Here is a 21,881-nt window from a genome sequence, read left to right as displayed (position 1 = left end):
CAGCATAACACAAAACAATACAACAGTGCAAAACAATATAATACAACAGTTCAAAACAATAAGTTGTTCTTTAGAAAAATGTATCGTAGAGGAACTGCCGAAGACCGAATGTAGAAGATAGCTGCTAATCCTGGCTCTCGGGAGTCTGTTAAAACTGGAAATATTTGTATGTGAATTAAGGTGTTTACACAACTTTTATAAGCCTACATCGACTCGGTTTGTTGTTAATATACTATACGAACACTGTCAGGGCAAACAGAATATTGTAGGTCTTTAATTAAGCTCTCGACCGTTGGTTAGCTTGCTGCCTAAACTTTAATTGGAGATCAATGTAGAAGATAGCTGCTAAAATGCTATAAGCGCTGCACTGCAGCCGAGCTTGCTACTTGACACTCGCTACATGACAGCCAAACATGTTTTTTTTTTCTGACCACGACCCCTAGGCGAAATACCGCCTGCCGATAATTCGTCCCAATGGAAACGTGGAGTTAGACTTGAAGAGAAGAGAAGAGAAAATAAGAGCTTCTCGAGAATAGCGGTATAAAACACTGCAAAACAGTGCCGTACATGGACCCCAACATGGCCGGCAAAGGTTGTTGTCATGGATATTGGTCACGTGACTAAATACGCGTAATAGGGGTAGGGACCCGCCTTGATGGGGCGACTGACAGATTGCATTTTCATTTGAATTTTGCAACAAAAAGAGCGTGATGACAAGTAAATGCTAATGCAATATAGTGGGGGCGCTGTTCAGCTACTACATTGAATTTCCATTTGAATAAAGAGTCGAAAAGACCATGTCAATATGAAATGTAATGCAATAAGCGCTCATTCAAATTGTTATTCAAAATAATACAAACTGGATTGCGGATTGCATTGTCATTTGCACATTGAATTGCCATTTGACAACTGCTTTTCCATTTGAATTGCGGATTGCATTGTCACTTTGCGCATTGAATTGCCAATTGAAAAATGCATTTTCATTTGAATAAAGAGTCGAAAAAACCGTGTCAATATGAAATGCAATGCAATAAGCGTTCATTCAAATATTTATTCAAAATAATACAAACTGAATTGCGGATTGCATTGTCATTTGCACATTGAATTGCCATTTGACAACTGGTTTGCCATTTGAATTGCGGATTGCATTGTCACTTTGCACATTGAATTGCCAATTGACAAATGCATTGCCATTTGAATAAAGAGTCTAATAAACTTCCATACTGATGCCATCATGCCAATGACGTTACCATGCTGTCTAGGCTAGTGCCTAGCGGCTAGCCAGTGTTTGGCAAATTAACTTATCAGTCGAGTAGCTAGCGATAGGAAGCGGGAGATTGGGAGCTTGTATGTTCATGATAACCGTACCAAGAGACGTTTGACCATCTAATTTTTCACAAGTTTTGCTGTATCTTTTCAATGTGAATGTCATAATGCCATATCAATTACTGGCAGATAATATACTTCACAGTTAGCCAGGCTTTGAAATTAGATGTCCATTTGTAAAAAAAAAAAATAAATAATAATAATAATAATAATTAAATATCCAATTTATTTTATTTAAAAGGCATAATATGAAAGTATTATACAGTTGGCCAGGTGGACAACATGTCTCAGCAAGATGATGTTCAAGAAGGACCATCAACAAGCACAGATGGAACCAAGCCTATGTCTGCAATCTTGGATGTGAAGTTCTTCAGTATTATTTCTCAAACACCAGATGGGAAGGTCCAGGCGGAGTGTAAACTCTGTACAAAAAAAAGCAGTAATATCTAGAACTCTTTAAGCTGAAGAAACTTCACCCTGAGTCTTGATGATTTCGAAAAGCACAAGCGAGAGTGTAGGCCTAATTAGTGTGTACACCCCCTATAGGCAGACCCGTCTTTTTGAACACACAGTTACACAGGGTAAAATTGATTATGTTATTACTTTGTACATAGTAAAGGGAATGCATCCTTTGTCTACAGTTGAACAAACTGAATTTGTTGAATTGATTCATCGATTAAACCCTAATCTGACAATGATTTGCAGACGTACACTGCAAAGGAAAATAGAAGCAGATTTCAATGCCAAAAAAAGTGATCTGCGAAGAAAAACTGAAGACGGTGCAATATGTTTTCCCCACTGCTGACATCTGGTACACTAGTTACACTAGCTTCATGGGCATAACAGCTCACTGGATCAAGCCAGATTCAACTGAATGTGACTCAGTCGTTCTCGCATGCAGACATTTCCCAAGTCCACACAACTACAACGGCATTGCTGAGATATTGGAGGAAATCCACTCAGAATTTGGCCTGTCAAATGAAAACATCATTGCAACAGTGAATGACAATGGGTCAAATTTTGTAAAGGCCTTTAAGGGGTTCAACATATCTGGTGTTGCAGATGAAGACGAGAATGATGACACAGAAGAGGATGGACTATCCTTTGTAACCATCAATGCTTCAGAAGAGAAAGAAGTGCCTGAAGGTGCAATCATCCTACCACCTCATGTGAGATGTGCCACTCATACACTGAGCCTAGTGGGTACCACTAATGCGAAGCAGGCGATGAAGGACTCTCCAAAACTCTCCCGTCTGAACCACACAGCCATAGGAAAGTGCTCAGCTTTGTGGAATGCATCAAAAAGGCCCAAGACGGCAGAGCTCCTGTCAGAAGTGACAAATGAACCTCTGAAAACACAATGCCCAACATGTTGGAATTCTATGTATGACAGTTTGAATCAGCTGGCCACTTTAAGAGACAAACTACCTGAAATGATGGAAAAACTTGAGCTCCCTCTATTCAAGGAGGTGGAGCTTGACTACCTGGAAAAGTACTGCAAAATCCTCCTGAGACCTATTGCAGTAGCCATAGATTGGCTACAGGGTCAGATATCCTGTTACTATGGTGAACTTAGCCCTACCCTTTTTGGTGTGCAATCCAAACTCCATGACCTACAAGCCTCCAACCTAAGGCACACTTCGCCCTTTTTACAAGCCATCTTGGTAGGTTTTGAGAAAAGGTTCAGTAGTTATCTGGAGTTGAAGACGGATGTGAACAAAGCCATCTTGGGAACAGTCACCCACCCATTCTTCAAAATGCGCTGGCTACCACCACAATCGTCAGGAGAAAGGAGGCTAATCCACCAGCTTTACCTACCTCCCCATGAACAGACCCCAGAGAAAGCATTTCAGGAACTGAGGTCAGAGAACAGTGACACCCGAAGGCCACTAGACCCATTATCTGACTTTTATGAGCGGAGCCAGAATTCAGGTGAGACCGCCTCCTCTTATGCCATAGCACTGAAGGCGAAATTGCGGGCTTTGGAAGACAAGGAAAGGGGGAGAAAGCCTTTCCCCAACCGAGATAGCAAACTCACGCGGCGGTTAATGAGGGGGCCAACCAACGAGGAGGTGTACATGAGAATTGCACCAATGACACCCAGACTCTTCCGCGAGCTGCAGGCTGAGCTTCGCCACTTAGCGAGAGAAGTTCATAAGTTCCAATCCCTCAACAAAACCAAGAAAACCTTTGCACAGTTGCATGTAACATCAGAGGATGGCGGGAACGTGAGAAGAGAGAGAAACAAGCCTGCATCTGAATTATCAGTGCTGAAAGATATGGTAAAGAAGCTAGCCCTTAACCAGGAGGAACAAATGGTCAAGTTGTCCACCCTGGAGCTTTGGATAGCCTCTTCACCCCTTGTCTCCCCACTAACTGCCCTGTCAACGCAGGGGAGGGCGAGCCAGAGCTCAAACTTTACCTGTTACCGGTGTGGAAAGATGGGACAGCTAGCTCAAGTTTGCCGAGCAGTGCTTACAGACCCCCACCCGGCTGTCGGGCGCACACCCCATCCTTCTCAGCTAGTGATGTGTCGTTCGTGAACGATTAGTTCATTTTGAACGAATCCTTACAACGACTCGAGAGTAACGACTCCTAACAAAAAAAGATTTGTTCTTTTTCTCGTTCATGACTGCGCATCGGGACTGTTGCATTGGCTAAGCGAAGGAAACAGAAATGATTCGTTGAATGCAGGTCATGTGAAAAATGATCCAAAGACCCGTATCCGAAGACTCAGTCGGAAAAAGAACAATCATTTCTGTTTCCTCTAGCTGACTGTACTGAGCCTATGCAGGTCACGTGGAAAAGGATCCAAAGACCCATATCCAGCAGATGAACAAATCATAGATCCAAAGACACATAGATGACACGGTTGGCAAAAGAACGAATCATTGAACGAAAGACCCATATCCGGCAAAAGAACGAATCATTGAACGAAAGACACATATCCGGCAGATGAACGAATCATAGATCCAAAGACACGTTTGGCGAAAGAACGAATCATTGACCCAAAGACACGGTTGGCAAAAGAACGAAACATTGAACGAAAGACCCATATCCTGCAAAAGAACGAATCATTGAACGAAAGACCCATATCCGGCAGATGGACGAAACGTTGATCCAAAGACACGGTCGGGAGGTGAACGATTAGGATGCAAGTATTTGGATCATTTTTCACGTGATCTGCATAGGCTCAGCATGGGAAGCTAGAGAAAACCGAAATGTCTCGTTCATTTTGACTGGGTCTTCGGATACGGGTCTTTGGATATTTTTTCACGTAACCTGCATATGCTCAGAAGAGGAAACAGAAAGGACTTATTAACCTCGTTCACTTTCGAGTGTCTATGTTTAGTAAGACGTGAATGATATTCGTTCACAAGAAATAATTACAGGTTTAGTTATTTTAACTTTTTTAAACTTTACTTACAGTTCAGTGCAGCGTAATTGTTTGCCGTGATAATTAAATGCTTATGTGATAATAAATGACCATTTCATCCAAACTTTCATAATACATTATTTGAATGCAGGAATTTATTTTAAATTAGTATCTGCTGCTGGTTTACATACAGTAACCTCCATGAAAATATGATACGTGTTTGTAGTGGACGTATTTACGCCAGGGAATTGGCTATAAAATTTAAAAATGTTGAGCAGCACCCCACCCCCCGTTGAAATGAACGAATGACTCGAAAAAAGATTCGTTCATTTTACTGAACGAGATTCAAAGATTCAAGTCTGTAAAATGATCCGAACTTCCCATCACTATTCTCAGCCTTTAAACGCTTAAAGCCCATGGCAGCTGGGGCAACCATTAACGTGCGGCAATGGCCCCACCCACCTGCTGAGAAGGTCAACACTGAAGAGAAAACACCCCTGGTGGGTACCAGGAATGAAGGAAATGTGGAAGTCAATAGCTTGACGGCCAGAGCACTCATAAGGCCCAAATACATGTGTCAATTTAACCCACCCAAATCGCGTTTAAGCCAGTAAAAGCTTGTAATTCGCTTATAATTGCCTCATGTAGCTCACGCCTAAATTTGACCAGGTCATTTTTCCGACGATGTCTGGGCCTTTCGAGAGAGGTGGTTTACCCCGATCGATCAGCTCAAAAAGGGTGGGTCAAATAAGGCCGATGTAACATGGGGATGGTGGTGACAGGGAATCCACTCATAGGGAGTATTATGTGCATGCGTGACTGCGTGGAGATGACCCAACCGCTTGTACACAATCCATCCCCATACACCGGAGATAGCCTGAAGGCTTTCAAGAGTACAGATGCATATCAATATGCAGTTGCAGGATGGGTGAACGACACCAATAAATGGCATCTGGAGGCAAAACAGGTATAGACCAAATCAGAATGTTGGTAAACAAAGGTTGCCAAGGTACTTCCGGGTGGCAAACTGTCATCCTGTCAACAGCTGAAGTAGTTCATTAACGCAAATGTTATGGCGAAATCGTGTTGTGTTTGGGGTTGTAATGCCAAATGTACCCAGCCACGTAAAGGATGATTATTATAATTATTAAAGCACTATTTTAGCAAATTCTAGATTTCAATCGTTAACACAGGCGGGCAACTCATATCATGCTTATTATCCCATTCTGCCTGCGCACGCTGAAAGCTGAGCTAACATAAAGTTATGTCAACTTTCTTCCCCTAGCAGATGTTAACAAGCTAGGATGTCTAAAGTTAGTCGATCAACGCCATCAACTCGCCACAATGTTACCTGCAGGATATGTCTCAAAAGCTTATGTAAGTTTATACAAATAGGATAATAGGAAATAACTTTGGGTAGCATATCGTGCTAGCTTGCTAGTGTGAAAGTGCTAGTCCCGTTGTTATAAATAAACAAACCACACACAGTGGCGTGATCTGGCTTGGGTATGATACGGTTGCTTAATCTTTTTTTCATAATGCAGGTCGGCCACACTGATTTTGCCCCATCACAACACCTGAAACCTGAGCTAGCCAACTCCAGCCCAACCACATCTGCTAAGACATCATAAATCCTCAAAACTGATCATGTACAATAAAATGACTAAGTTTTCAATACTTTCAATAAGATCGATAGATAGGTACTTTATTTATATCTGTATGGACAAATTCTTGTGTCCACACAAATAGCTGGAAAGCTACAAACAGTCCTGAAAATCGTTCATGTTTAGTTGGATATTTTACGAGTTTGATACTTCAATGTTCTTCAATGACTTGGTCGTTGCAATATTACCGTTATTCGCTAACAAATATCAACAGCAACGAAATCAGGAACACAGTTTTCTACCGTTGTTGAAACACATACGACTCGTTTTCTTTCCGTCTGAGAGTGGTTATTCAAAGAAAATGTTAAGAACTATCTACTGATAGAAAGAAGGGAACTTTTAGCCACTACACTGCCTGTGCACGATGCGGATCCACGTTGATGTTGTTAGTCAACAAACAAGGTGTGAGCACATCTCCGTCGTCTTTGCGCATGCCCAAGGCAAGGTAACCGGTTCAAATTTCGCTCCATGTATACACTTAACAACAAGAGCCGTTTCCCTTAAAAATCTTCACACCTACTCGTGAAGACGATTCGATAAATTGGGTGGGTTAAAGTGACACATGTACACGGGCCTATTGAATCTGGCTCCCAGATAACCAGCATCACACACAGCTATTGGCAGAGTCACCCATTCCTAAAGCAGCAAAAGCTACAATCTTCAAGAATACCCATTGAAAGTGCGGGAGTATAAAGCTGTGCCTGCTTTTGTCATTCCTGATTCCGACTACAGCTCTTCACCACCCCTCCTGGTGGGAACCAATGTCAATCGAGCCTCCCGAAGCCACCTCCAAGCAGTCTATGGCCAGCAGTTTCTGCACAGAGTCAAAGAGCAGCATCCAGAGTGGTATACAGCCCTGCTGAAGGTGGGGAGCGCCTTGCAAAGTGAAGTGCATGTCATTGTAGGTCCTGCTTTGTACACTGGCCGTAAAATACGGATCTCTGGAGGGGAAGAATTGGACTTAAGATAAAAGCTGATCCTCGGAGGAAGACGTATACTTCCCTGATCGAATGCCAGGCCTCCCGAAAACTCCCCCAGGATGAAGTCCTCGCGGATGTTAAGGGGGGTTTTGCCTGGGCCAGGGTGATGAACCTTTCCCAGCATGATATCACCATCAGACCACACACACATCTGCCCAATGCTGTCCTGGTGCGCAATGTGGTAGAGTTTGGTGACAAGAAGGGGGGTGAAGCCGGGAACAAAGAGGCATGCCTCAGCCTGGATCAAGTGGTCACCAGCTGTGGTGTTGACCTGAGTGAAGCAGCAGTGGAGAATGAGAACCAGCGTGCTTGTCTTCAAGAGCTGCTGGACAAGAATGCAGACATGTTCCCACAACATCCAATGGACTATGGCCACACAACCACTGTGCAGCATGAGATTCCTCTGGTGGACTCCAGGCCCTTCCGGCTACTATACCGAAAGATGAAAGTGGAAGTATCAGAACATGACAAGCACAAGACCGCATTCAGCACACCAATGGGGCTTTTTGAGGGCAAAAGGATGCCATTTGGCCTGCAAAATGCACCCTCCACGTTTCAAAGACTTATGACCTGCTGCTTTGGGGACTTGAACTTCCCCTACCTCCTTATTTACCTGGACGACATTATAATATTTTCCACATCGTTCAGTGATCATCTGGAAATGGTGCAACTCGTCTTTGACAGGCTTCGGGAGCATGGACTGAAGCTTAAGCCCTCCAAGTGCCAGTTGGTGAGGCAGGAAGTGACCTACCTCGGCCACTTGGTGTCTGCTAATGGCATCAGGACAGACCCAGAGGCCTTGCTGACACCTCAACAACAGATAGCTTCACACACACACACACACACACCGACTACACACACTTGACACCAGTCTTTCACAACACTTTAATGGTTTTGAATATCTCAGGTTACTGTAAATTCGTTTTTTTGTTAGTTGATCTGATGGCTGGGATGCCATCTCTTCAAGAAGGGGCGGATGGAAGCCAGTGTATGTGCCACGCTCAGGGCCGAGTTTGTGCAATGGGCAAAAGGGGCTGCTGCCATTGGCCCCAGCCACTAGGGGGCCCCGGCGCGGTAGATAAAAAAATAAAAAAGTAATAATAAATATAGCTGCAAGCAGCAATGGAGGGTTCATGCAGCGAATTGGCCAAATTCGATTGGCTGTTGAAGGCGAACGCTTTCAGAACGCAATGCAGTGATAAAGCATGGTCTGTAGAAGGTCCGTGCCAATTTTGGTGAAGATCGGATCAAATTTGCGACCTGTGCAAACTTTTTAGTGTTTTGGATTAAATTAAGGTCAAAGGTCACCAAATGTATTGATTGTCCCCCAGATGGGGTCAGCTGTCCATGTACCAAGTTTGGTTTTGATACATTACAGGGTTGCCGAGATATGAGCTCACTTCCTGTTTCGATTGGCTGCTACTGGCGAACGCTTTCATCAATTGTTCCATAAACGTATGCAGTTATAAGGCATGGTCTAATGATGGTCTGCGCCAATTTTGGTGAAGATCAGATCAAATTTGTGACCTGTGTTTGCTTTTTAGTGTTTTTGACTAAATTCAATATGGCGCCCTGATCAATTATGATAATGTCACATATTTGCATGTGTCAATCTAAAGACCTCCAAGAGCATGTATAGATCCCACTAGTAAGTTGAAATTCCAAACACGTCAACAGCTACAGGCCAAAAGGCATTTTTGCTAATTACAGCGCCACCTAGAGGTCAAAGGTCACCAAATTTCTTAAGCGTCTTCCTGATGAGGTAAGCGGTCCATGTAGTAAGTTTAGTCTTGATACATGAAATCGTTGCTGAGATATGAGCCCACGTCCTGTCTGGCGACTTCGTCGCAAACTTTGATTGGCTGTCACGGGCGAACGGTTTTAGTTGCGAAGATGTACTACAATGTTTTTTGTGAGGCTTGGTCTGAAGATGATGTGTGTCAAGTTTGGTGTTGATCGGACAAAAATTGTGACCCATGAAACTTTTTGAAGGTTTTTGATCAAATCCAAAATGGCGGAAAATCCATCATGGCGAAAAATGACGTCATAGGGTGCGTTGAACTCGTGCTGGTCCAAGGATTCCAAGGATGCCTCATTTTTGAAAATCGGGCCATCGGGTCAAAAGTTACATGTGTGAACGTACGTCCAACTTTGACCTGTTGGCGCTAGAGCGCTGCATCTGCCTACATAAAACTTGGTGAAATGAATCATGGGACTGTCCCCAATCAGTGTGCCAAATTTCACAACTTTTTACCAGACGGTTCTATGGGCTGCCATAGGATCCCAGCACAGAATAATAATAATAAGAACAAAGAGAAACACAATAGGTTTCTGCAGCTTCGCTGCATGAACCCTAATAATTATCATATTTTGATATTTTTGATGCATTTCCCCACCCGTAGTGAAGTCCACGTTGTAATACCGTCACGTGTTGCATTCAAGACAACAATGGCTTTGCATGAAATGATAAGAAAATACGAAAGTGGGGCTAAAAAAAACGAAAAATTAATCAGCAAAAGAAGGAGCGTTTCAATTCCATGTTTCCCCTCATTGCTCATGGATACCTAGTTTATTGTAGGCCAACCGATGAACTTGATTAACGTGCAAACTTTGAAAATATATTGTTTAACTATAGCCTACTGCATACACACATCTACGGCCAGTAGTCTTGCTTACGCCAAAAGTTTCTCCCACAACACAGTAGTTTGCGCATGTTGCAAATTTATAAAGCGATATAGCAATGCGCTCTTCTGTGGGGACAGGCTTTCGGCAGCAAACACTTGCAGATTAAAATACTCCCTAGACCGCGCTCGTTCACATATGTACTGAGGTCTGTGTGGGTATGGAGGTCTGTGTGGGAATTCGCTGCTATCTGAGTGCGTAAAATATGTAAAATAATTTGTTCGCCTTCTCCTTCTAGCAGCTATTAAAGTAAATAGCTCAATAGCTAAAGCATTGATAACACTGCGGAGAGGAGGACATACATTATAGCCTACACAAAACTCTTTCTCCAAATTAGACAAAGGACTCAGGTGATTGGAAAAAGTCGCTGATGCGCATCAGCGTGAATGCGCATAGCTAATGCAAACGAGCCGAATGGAAACCCACCTAGAGAGAGCGACAGGCATATGTTTTAAGTACGGGAGAGTTGCACATTTTATAGGCTTACCTTGGCTACCGCTGGCAGCATTTTTCAAGCCTTAGTTGAAGTAATTGATGGTAATGATATAATATTTCATGTTTGATGTTTTTTGTGCATTGCCTTACGTTTGTAGGCTTCTTGTTTTTGGTATGTTGCTACAATTGTTATGTTGGTTATAGGCTAAAGTTCCACAAAATAAATGCAAATTTCTTTTTTACATTATGTCTGTCATAATTTAATTACCAAGCCCTCTCTCTCTCAAATATATATTGATAAAAACAATAGTAATACTAATAATAATTGTGTATGTGTATATACATAAGAAAATCTTTGGTGGGCGGGCGGCCGGGGGGGCCTCGGGGAGGCTTCTGCCCCTGGCCCCAGATTACCTTAACCTGGCCCTGGCTACGCTAGGCGGCGCTGCAGCCCTGTTGTGTTGTCTGATAATTTGTTCATTTGAATTAACTTTGTACCTTCTGATAACCCATAGGGTTTTTGATTACCCATGTTTTGCATTGGCCGCCATTTTATCTTTAATCTTTGTACGGTGAAAATAACATTAGTTTTATAAGTGAATATCACAGAGGAGTTCGGTTTTCATGAGCTATCCTGAATGCTAATGTCTTAATCTGTTATATGCTGGTTGATTTGTACAACTCGCATCTTTTAATCTTGTATCAGACACCGCAAGAGAGAGGGTTACCTATACTATATTTAATCGTACTACAACTGATAGAGATTATTTCCTAACACTGTTGCTGACTTAAGAATATAATAATCAAGTGCCTTGTATTAATATATTCCATGTATGAATCATGTGCTTATGAAAGCAGGAGCATGGCTTTTCTGTGTGTGTGTGTGTGTAACTAGAATATAAGGTGCCACTTAGTCTGCATATAATCAAGAGCATGTTTAGACCAGAGGAGATAAGAAGGGAACTGTGCTTCTTCTGACCTTGTGCAAAACTGCCATCCTTGAAAGGCAGGGAGCCTCGGGCGTGAGAAATCCATTACGTGATCATCCCTGTTGAAAGCTACATTTCTGACTATATAAACCTTGTGCGATGGGTTTATCAGGGCCTTCACTGTCAGCCTTGTGCTGGGAGGGGAGCCCAATTGCAATTGTCTTTGTTTGTTTGTCTAATAAATATACTTTCATGCAGCTCCGGAGTCCTGAGGTAACTAGGGTGAATTTTCACCTATCAACAACAGTTACAGCATTCTCGAGACAATTTACAATGCTATGTGGTCACTTTACAGCAGCAACAAAAGGAAAACATAAAAAGGTGCTATTTTCGGCAGAAAAAAGAGAGACTGCTGTGTGTAAGCAAAACAAATGAAAAGAAACAACAAAAATTAAAGAAACTGCAATAATGCCATCGCTTTATACCATCTTTTATCTTATTTACTACAAAGTTTCATTATGGATCATGTCGTAAGGCTATTGCAGTGATGAGAAGTGAGTCATGGACTTCTGAGAAGATTACAATGGAGAATTTGTGAAGAAGTCTCGTGAATACATGAAGTTTCAGCAGCTGTGGAGTCACGGAATTGATGGTCTTTGCCATGTACCCATACACTCAATGTGCAGGGATACCGGAGGGCAAATTTATAACTGCGCTCACGTATGAGACGTTTAACTGGGTCAAATGCCTGGCGTCTCCATGCCAGCTCTGCGCTGTAGTCATGGAATATGACAAAGCTCCTTTTTCTCTCGAGCTAGCCGGAGAATTTTAACTTTATCCTGAGCCAGCTTAATCAGGATAGGTCTCGGGCTGGATCTCTCATCATGACGGACTGTGGGATTCTTATGTGCCCTCTCGATAGCTGGTGATGTGAGAAAGTTGTCATGGGCCAGGAGTTGCAGGATGAGACGGGACATGAATCCTAAAATGTCACAGCCCTCAGACGCCTCTAGAACTTTGACATATCAGTAAGAATGTCCTTGTTAGCTCCTACACGCTGCTCAAGTTCAGCCACATGCTCACCCAGAGTGAAAATAAAGTGTATGATGCCATTTAGATTGAAGTAGATATTTTGCATCAATATGACAGGTCAAATCTGATTTAATCAGCATTATAGAGTCCCCTAGATTTTTCAGCTGTGTAGAAAACGCCTCCATTGTTTGGTGTCTTGACAAGACTAATCAAGAAAGCCTCAGATCTGCACTTTTCTGCAGCCAGATCAAGTGAGCAGATGATATATGGCTACATCCAAACTTAATTTGTCAGATTATTGGTATGAAAAGATTAGGTTGCCAGAAAAGAAAACGCCACAGTTTTATAAATGGAATAGAAGCAAACGTCAGCTCAATCTCTCTCACTCACTCAGCGGCCATCTAGAATGTGTGTGATGCTAACCAACGAATGCTAACGAATAGCGCAGAACTCACTCAGCTCATACTCCAATTTACAGCATGCCAACAGACAGGTGCGGACTGGGGGGAAAAAGTGGCCCGGGAGTTACTGTCAGACCGGCCCACTCAATACACGGCGCGCGGCCCACTAAGTACCCGGTGCGCTGCCCACTCAGTACACACTGCGTTGCCCACTCAATGGATCGCACTTATATCGACCGGTCAGTGGCCTACTGGGGAAAATCCCATACACTTCACATTATTTTGGATGATTACAAAGAAATTACATCATATATGTTTGTTTTTTAATAACATTTGGATCCACCAATTTGCCTGGATGGACACATGGAATAAAATTACACTGGCTATTGTAACACTCCAAGGTAGGTATAGTTTGCTAGATGAAGATGCTTAACTCTGGGCTACAAAGCCTACTGGTTAGTACACTCAAAGTGTATTAGATAAATATACCTGAAATTAGTGCTGTCAAACTATTAAAATATTTGAACACAATTAATCGCAGATTTTTATCTATTATAAATGTCCCTTCATTTATTTTTTATCCATATTTTTTTTTCATTGTAATGCTCTTATCAACATGGAAAAGTGGATTGGCTTGCTTTATGCAAATGTTTTATTTTATTGAAAAACAACATTGCCAAACAGGGCGGTACAAAATACAATTCTAAAGTGCACATTTCAGGTAAACAAGGACTCAGCCTGGCAAGTTTGTTGTGAGCATGGCAGTCAGCCCTCTTATTTAAGAAACAATGAACCGTAACAGTTCGGTTACCATAAGAGGTAAGCCTACTACTTCTTTGCTTTCAGCCAGCAAATCAAACAGACAAGCCTGTTGACATTATCAGACAACAGTGAAGCTCGCTTCATTTGCGCAACACAAGCAAGCCCAAACGGCTGTCAATTGTTTTGCTTCTGGTCTAGCTGTCCGGTGTGGTGCTTTAGTTTTTCTAAGGTTAATAGTGGTTGCAACAGCATGTACAAGAAACTACACAGTTTGCGAGGCCAAAAAGAACATTAATCTCGCAAGAAAAACATTGACGTTGTTAAAATGGGTTTGCATTAGCGTTGTTAATAGGCGCGTTTATCTGACAGCACTTTTTTAATACATGTGCTCAATTGAAAAACACTATTTTTGTTCTTGACGGCTCAAATTGAAGAGGACTGGTGCAAAGTGTGGGCCGGTTAGTGATGGTGGTGGGCCGGTGTTTTAGGCCATCGGCCCACCGGGGATATCCCCGGTATCCCCGATGGCCAGTCCACCCCTGCCTACAGAGCCACACTCATCCCTCACTTAGGAGAGTCAGATCACCTTTCACTGCTCCTCATCCCGACATACACACCGCTCAGGAGGAAGATAAAAATGTACATGAAGACCATAAAAATGTGGCCCAAGGGAGCTTTCTCTCTCAACTGCGGGACTGCTTTGAACAAACAGTGTGGGACATCAGCACCTGCAACAGGTTGAAGCCTTAGAAATGAATAAAAGAACATCTAAATCTAGATATTGCATACATTTTTTATTGTGCACCAGAAAACAACATAAAACCACACAGAGAACTTAATTGCAGTAGGCCTAGGCCTATTTGGGCACAGCAGCAAGTGATGAAACAGGCAAACAAGACTACTCAGCTAGGCCTAATTAAAATAGGTGATGCTTCAGACATGCAAACAAATAGGTTCAAATAAATAGGTTCAAATAGGTCAATATAATGATTCAAATAATTGAAATAATGATTTAAATCTGTGGCTGCAATCTATTATCAACATAATGGGCTTTAGTTCGAGTTGGTAGCTCTCCACAGAAAATCATGTCCTCTTGTAGAATACCGCTCAAATGATAATGCACAAAAAACAGCACTAATGCAGCTTAACTAACTTGTTTTAAAGGGAAAGAGCTGCCTTTCATCCTCTCCAGGACCTGGTTCTGTAGCCTACGTGAGTGCTGGATGTCGAGAATAAATTAACGAGTAATCACTTCAGATAGCGTGTATTTTAGACACTGTTGTTTAATGGTATTTTTTTCGTGCTCTCTCGCTGTCATACAAGGAATGTATGAGACACAATGGTTCCCATCGACGGTACATCGTAAGAATTGTCCCCTGAAGCAATTCGGAACACCTCAGTCAGCCCACGGTCTTCAACTATGTTGATGGGCCGACAGTCACCGCAACCCAAACTGCTACAGAGTTGGTAACCTTTTCACAGACTGGTCTAGTTATTTTCCTAGAGAAGTTGTGGAGTGTGGATTGGTGACCATCTAACCTGGGACTGCTTTCTGTCGGGTGCTTTTCATTGGGTGATAACTTAAAGACGAGCTGCTTCTGTGACAGCTAAATTCAGCTGGACAAATGCTACATGCAACTTTAGTTTTGAAGCAGAAACTTTCCGCCCAGCAATCCCACCGCTCACTCCACCTTCCACTACCGTCTCAGTCTCTCCTGTCCTGTCTTACTGACGGCGCGGTCTCGTGTCAGGGGGCAACGCACATTAGAAGTAAACAAAGTTGCGTTAACTGCGTTCAAATATTTGATCGCATTAATCTCGGACTCAATAATCTCATAGATTGACGTGTTAACTTTGACAGCCCAAATCAATATTGTTCTCAACTAAAAATCAGTTCTTCTTGGAAAATTAGTGAAAAACCTGAAACATTTTCGCGGCCCACTGGTTAGTGCTCCACGGGCCATGGGTTGGGAAACCCTGCTTTAGAGCAAGGGCCATGCGTCTAAAGAACCGTTTTTTCCCGACAGCCATCAGAACACTAAATACAGACATGCACTAAACATAGAATTTCATCGTACAATATTGATACACTAATCCCTTTATTGACTACAAGTCACACGTGCCATCTCAGTCACCTTACACATGTGTATAAACAAAACTGTTTCTGTATTTATGGTAAAGCACCTCAGGGAAGTAGGCTACTGTTGATGCATTTATTATTCCTCAAGGAAGTACTTTAATCTACACAACTGGACTTTGTTGAACTCTTAATATATATACGTTTAAGCTATTTGTACTGTTTTTATATAGTTGTAATATTGTTGTGTTATATGTTGTCCCTCGTCGCACCAACAGGAGAAGCACTCCAAATTTTGTTGTCTGCGAATACAATGACAACAAAGGCTTTTCTATTCTATCTACGGAGTTTGGTCCTCCATCTTTTTTTTAATTGCTTTGCAACACCCACAACCGTTGGAGAACCCTAAATATTCACTAGTCCTGTCCATCCGAAGCGGGCGAAGAAGTATATTTTGGCATTAACAGTACTGATACATGCCAGCAAAGTGAAATTCTATATCCCATTAATTTAGTTTTAAGGCAGGCTATTGCAACGTAGACGGGCGAATTGGGCGAAGCGAGCAAAGAAAGTTGGAGAAAATGTTATCCCATGCAAATGAAGAGCGAATGTCGCTAGTCGCGGCCAATCAGATTGTTTGGTGTTGTCTCTATGGTTGTGGGTGTAGTAAATTACGTCTGAGGGGATTTGCGAGGTGTCTGAGCCAGCTATATAATGTTAGCATGCTACTACCCACAAGGTAAACAGCGAAGTAAACTTGTTTGTTTGACTTTTTTTGCTTAGATTCTTTAAAGGTTACAGAGAAATAGACGCTGTTCAAAAAATAACTTTTTTGTAACTGAAAATAAGCCTGAGGGGATTCACAAGGTGTCTGAGCCAGCTTTCTAATGTTAGCATGCTACTGCCCACAAGGTAAAGATGGGTTTATACCAATCACAGCCTTGCAGGCTGCGTGCGGCTTGCGTAGCTTTGTCGGATAGTTAAAAAAATTGGGAGACTGACGCACACAAGAGGGGGTACGTAACTACGCAAGGGGCTCTTGCGTGTCTTGCGTGCCTGTGTAAAGGCGGACCATACATTGTGCTTAAGGGGCTTTTATACTTCTGCAACTGCGTTACAGCATGGCCACGCAGTTGCATTGAGGTACTGGTTTTTATTTATGGTTCGCCGACGGTTGTGGGTGTAAAATACGTCTGAGAGGATTTGCGAGGTGTCTGAGCCAACTATCTAATGTTAGCATGCTACTACCCACAAGGTAAACAGCGAAGAAAACTTGTTTGTTTGACTTTTTATTTGCTTATATATTTTTTAAAAGTTACTGAGAAATAGACACTGCAATTTAAAAAACCTGTTTTAGTAGCTGAAAAATATGTCTGAGGATATTTGCGAGGTGTCTGAGCCAACTTTCTAATGTTAGCACGCTACTGCCCAGGTAAAGGTGGGTTTATACCAATCACAGCCTTGCGGGCTGCGTGCGGCTTGTGTAGCTTTGTCGGATAGTTACAAAAATTGGGAGACGCACGCATGAGGGGGTACGTAACTTTGCAAGGGGCTCTTGTGTGTCTTGCGTAAAACCCCACCATAAATTGCACTTTATAGTTATAGTTACATAATTGGGAGACGCAAGTGCGCAAGAGAGATTCCACATGGAGCCCATTTTTCATGTAAGCATTGAAAAAAGTGGTTCTTAGCAAAATCAGACAGTAAAAGACATATTAGACATCATACCAACAACTACAAACAATTACATAAAGGGATACCTTTCACAGCAGATTCGATGTATGGGCTAGCCATTAGGTCACAGACACTAGTGTTGCTCAAATGGTTAAAAAAAAGATACAAAAATATATTTTTTAACCATTTGAGCAATTGTATGTTATGGACAGGGGAAAGTGAAACTTCATGTGTTGCCTACTATACAGAAACCCAAAGTAGGCTATAATTACATTATATCGATACGTTAGTAGCTTCTCTCTCTCGCCCTTTGCTCTGAATCAACGATGGCAAACTCTGTGCAGGAAGATAGAGCTGCTGCACCGCAGCAGAAACGTTTGCAGTGCGAATGATCACACGCAACCGAGGCGCAGCAGTACATTACACTGACTGTCCGTAACGTTAAATGACACGACTACTGCGGAATAAAGCTGTGAATTAGAAGCACAAAAACCTGTTGCCAATGACAGCAGTCATATTTTTTTTGCAGGGGTGAATATAAAGAAATTACAGACCTGCGAAGGTTGGGATGGCCCATTTAAATCAACTGAACTTTTTTGGGAACATTCTGAAGAGCCTGATTGTGATGTGATGTGATGTGATGTGATGTGATGTGATGTGATGTGATGTGATGTGATGTGATGTGATGTGATGTGATGTGATGTGATGTGATGTGATGTGATGTGATGTGATGTGATGTGATGTGATGTGATGTGATGTGATGTGATGTGATGTGATGTGATGTGATGTGATGTGATGTGATGTGCAGTGTCTTGTCTTAAGAATTTTTGAAACACCTTGAGAAGTATACAGCTATTAAAGTAAGATTTAGAGGTTTACAAAGCATGTTTAGTATTATGACCATAATAAGCAGTTAATCTCAAATAGGCATAGCATAGCCATCTGCTATCAGAATTTTCGGACTTCCCCTGTTGCTGTTGATGACAGATGTTGGAGGTGAAGGTGGCGACTTGTCGTGTCAGGTGCTTAGCTGGCTCAGAGAGAAAGAAATCATATACACGTTTTTGTGACATTGTGTTGAACTGTCCGCTACTAATTTTATCCCACTTCAGCAGATCAATGTGTGCGCACTTCTACCTGAGGAGATCGGCAATCGTATCAGTAGACTATGAAAGTATAGCCCATATTTTTTTAAAGGTCTTGTGCAGTACATGGAAGCTGTCATACCCTACTTCCAGGGTGTGGAAGTCAGGCAGAAATTTGTAGTTTTTATTTAAGTGTTAGCATTAACACTTTCTGGTTCCAAATAAAATATTTCTATAGAAAAATGAATGGTTTTTCAGGAAATACGGTGTGAGCAAAACAACACCAGTAGACAACCTAGGCAAACTGTTTGGTGAGTTAAAATGTAGTTAAGTCAGTCTTTTGTAACTAACTGTTGTTTTGTCTCGTAAAAATAAAAATGTTGCTACCAATATGATAAAGCAGAAAAAGATGGACATCTTGTCTGTATGAAACAGAAGATTGCTGCCTTGTTGCATCACTGTCGTAATTTACATTTAAGATAACATTTACATTTAATTTTCAGTCTTAGACAGTAGCAAAATTAAGCTGCCAAAAATAGTCTTCTTCCCACTGAATATTTCACTTACATGCCTATTCTGTCCTCATTTATGCTGTCACTTTTGTAACCTCCAGATAGAACCTGTGTAAACTCTTCATTAAAGTACAAAAATATCCTTTTAACCTGCCTTGAAAAAAATAAAATATTGCATCAGTTTTCAAAACTGAACATGGACTTAGTGCTTGGTGTTATCGTCTGCTTGAAAAACACACAAAGACATGAATTGAACACCAAGTTTTCGGTGTGAGCCAAGACCTTACAGTATTAACATTATAATTTACCCTATCGTATTATTTTCTAAAATCACAAGACCGTGATAATAAAGACAATAAACACTGTTTGAATGAAAGTACAATAATGAATGTCTCCCATTTGATTTGATTAGGCTTTGATTGACTGATTGATTAGGCTACTTTATCAGACTTTATCAATTTGAGAGGCAACAGTTGGTGTGGTGTTGAGCAAAACCACATTATGGGGCAACAGGATTCTTTGTCTAGAATGTGGGGAACTAAATTTCCGTGCCTGACAGTCTGTCCCTGGTAAAATGTTGAAGATGGAAAGTAATAAATATATTATGCTGTACATATATTTATACATACCACAGCTACCCTGCACATATGCTGGACAAATGATATCATTTTTGTCCTTCCGTGCTGATCAACTAAAGTGACAATTAACACGGAATGGCAAATTCAACAATAAATGAGTGTATAAAAAGCAGGATTAAATTGGCAATAATACCAATATCATACTACTGGTAGTGAAACTGAAAATAACTGGTACAAAATAACCAACCCGACCTAAATCATCAATCAGTTCTGGCTTCTTTAGAGGCAGTATAAACAGCTCTCAGCTGCAGGAGGAGGACACCAGAAGGCCTTACAACCACTGGAGTGAAGGATATTTGAAGGTAAGGAAGGAGAGGCTTTCCCCTTAGGCTCTATTTTGTTTCTTATACTGTTGCAGGGACTTAGGTTGACATATATAAATAAAAAAAAACAAGTGTGGTTTATTTGTGCCTGCCTATCACTAATCAAGCCATGTTCATTTGTTCTAGAGGTAAACTCTACTCATCTTGCAAAAATGAAGTTCGCTCTTGCTGTCGCCCTTGTTGTGCTGGTTATTTCTCAGGGTGAGTGTGCACTTCTGTTGAACCAGTGAGACATTTCAATGCTAATTAGAGCTTGTATCGTGATTTTAGTTATTCAATTACTTTTCCTAGTGCTGCTATTATGTCATTTGGAGGGTGTGACGATATGTTTTTCTGTGTTCTTCAGGCACTGAGTCTGCATCTCTAGGGAAGCATGATATCCCTGCAGAGATTGAGAAGATCACCAAGTACTTCCAGGATCTGAGCAGAATGCTGACCACCACCACCACTGAACTGATGGAGACGCTTAAGGCCCATGACCTGACCGGCAAGTCTGAGTGAGTATTGTCAATACAGCAGTATTCTAGAGTCTCTGTGTAGAAACTGCTTATTTCCTCTTTTACGCAACTTCCACAATTAATGAATTCATGTTGACTGATAATGAGCCGAATGTTGCTAATGCTTTCTCTTCATCTGCTATAGGGCTGCGGTGCAGCCACTGCTGGAGAAGGTCAAGGAACAGCTGAAACCCCTGACTACCAACTTTATGGAGCAGTTCAAACACTTGTCTAAGTCTATCCTGGCCCAGCTGAAACCACAGGCTGAATCTTTCGAAGACCAGATGGAGGATCTCCTTGAGACGGTGATGGCCCAGACCAAAGCCCTGCAAAGCCTTCAGTAAAGCAACAGGCCTTGCTGACTCCAAATGTGCAAATTTAGGACAAGAAAATCCTGTTGCAACTTTTGAAAATGCTATGCTGCTATCCTGAACCCCTCTAAGCCTGGGAATAGGTTTACTGATTATTTATTTGAATCATTAAAGAGCTTCAAAGGTGACCATCTTGTGACCTTCTGTTTTCTTGTGATAGAACAGCTAAACATGTTCTTGTGTTTCAACAAAACAATGGGTCATCATAGTTTTTCAGTTGCACGTGTAGGGCACTTGATCACAGTTGAAACTGATACAACATCAGGTCACATACAATGATACATCACATACAAGCCCCCAAATGTTAGGTGAAAATTCACACTCAAATTTACTTCGGACTTCAGAGTTGTGTATAAGTATAATTAGTATTCAATGCATATATGGATTCACTCATGTCCTGGAAGATGAGAGAGAGATAGAGAGCCTGGGCTCACTCCCAAACTGCAGCAGTCAAGAGAGAAGCCAGGTTTACACATCACAAAAGGTTTATATAAGATGTAAGAAAATAAGTATACTGTTTGTGATATACATATAATCTGAAAAAATCCTCCATCTCACTCATTTTGAATTTCCCTGGGATGAACAGTCCCTACTGGTTCACGGGTCCAGGTTCCATTAGATATTAGTCATGTCTGTGTTGTAGGCTACACATTATTTATAAGCCAACCCTCATGGCCATACATTTCACTGGTGTACGTCCTCTATCTTGCATTGTCACCATAGGTAACCTTCAGGAGGACTCCAAGTGGAATGGATAAGACATTTTTACAGAAACAAAACATTAACACAGAGAGTTGTGGTTGGACGCACCTTTCCCCATGTTATTCTATTTTCGTATCAATTACTTTAAGGAGACAGGAAATAGTTTCCTCTTTGTTTTTCGTTTCAACTACTCCAAGGAGACAGGAGAACCTCCCAATGATATCCTCACATAGCGCTTCAAATAGTTTAGTGTACAAAACTAACGAACAAACAATATAGTTTACACACAGCTCGCAACGCAACGCAGCCGCCTGGCACACGCAACGCAAGCAGTGTGCAACGGGCCTAGAGTTTTTTTGTAACCATGGATACCACGCTCACGTGCTGCTTTAGACAAGCATCGTAGCAACATTTA

General features: G+C 41.8%; 1 protein-coding gene across 1 annotated transcript; it reads left to right on the top strand.

Moving 5' to 3' along the window:
- Positions 1-16,900: 16,900 nt before the first annotated feature.
- Positions 16,901-20,737, top strand: LOC308371624 (uncharacterized protein; the record flags this gene model as incomplete). The annotated part of the gene is made up of 5 exons (XM_080846600.1): positions 16,901-16,919; positions 19,797-19,875; positions 20,023-20,097; positions 20,243-20,393; positions 20,539-20,737. The coding sequence occupies exons 3-5, from the start codon at positions 20,049-20,051 to the stop codon at positions 20,735-20,737; spliced, it is 399 nt and encodes a 132-aa protein (XP_080702726.1). The 5' UTR covers positions 16,901-16,919; positions 19,797-19,875; positions 20,023-20,048.
- Positions 20,738-21,881: the final 1,144 nt, after the last annotated feature.

This window comes from Sprattus sprattus (genome assembly GCF_963457725.1).
Source record: "Sprattus sprattus genome assembly, chromosome: 10".
NCBI classification, from domain to species: domain Eukaryota; kingdom Metazoa; phylum Chordata; class Actinopteri; order Clupeiformes; family Clupeidae; genus Sprattus; species Sprattus sprattus.
The sequence above is the reverse complement of the archived record's forward strand: the minus strand, read 5'-3'. Positions and strand labels throughout refer to the sequence as shown.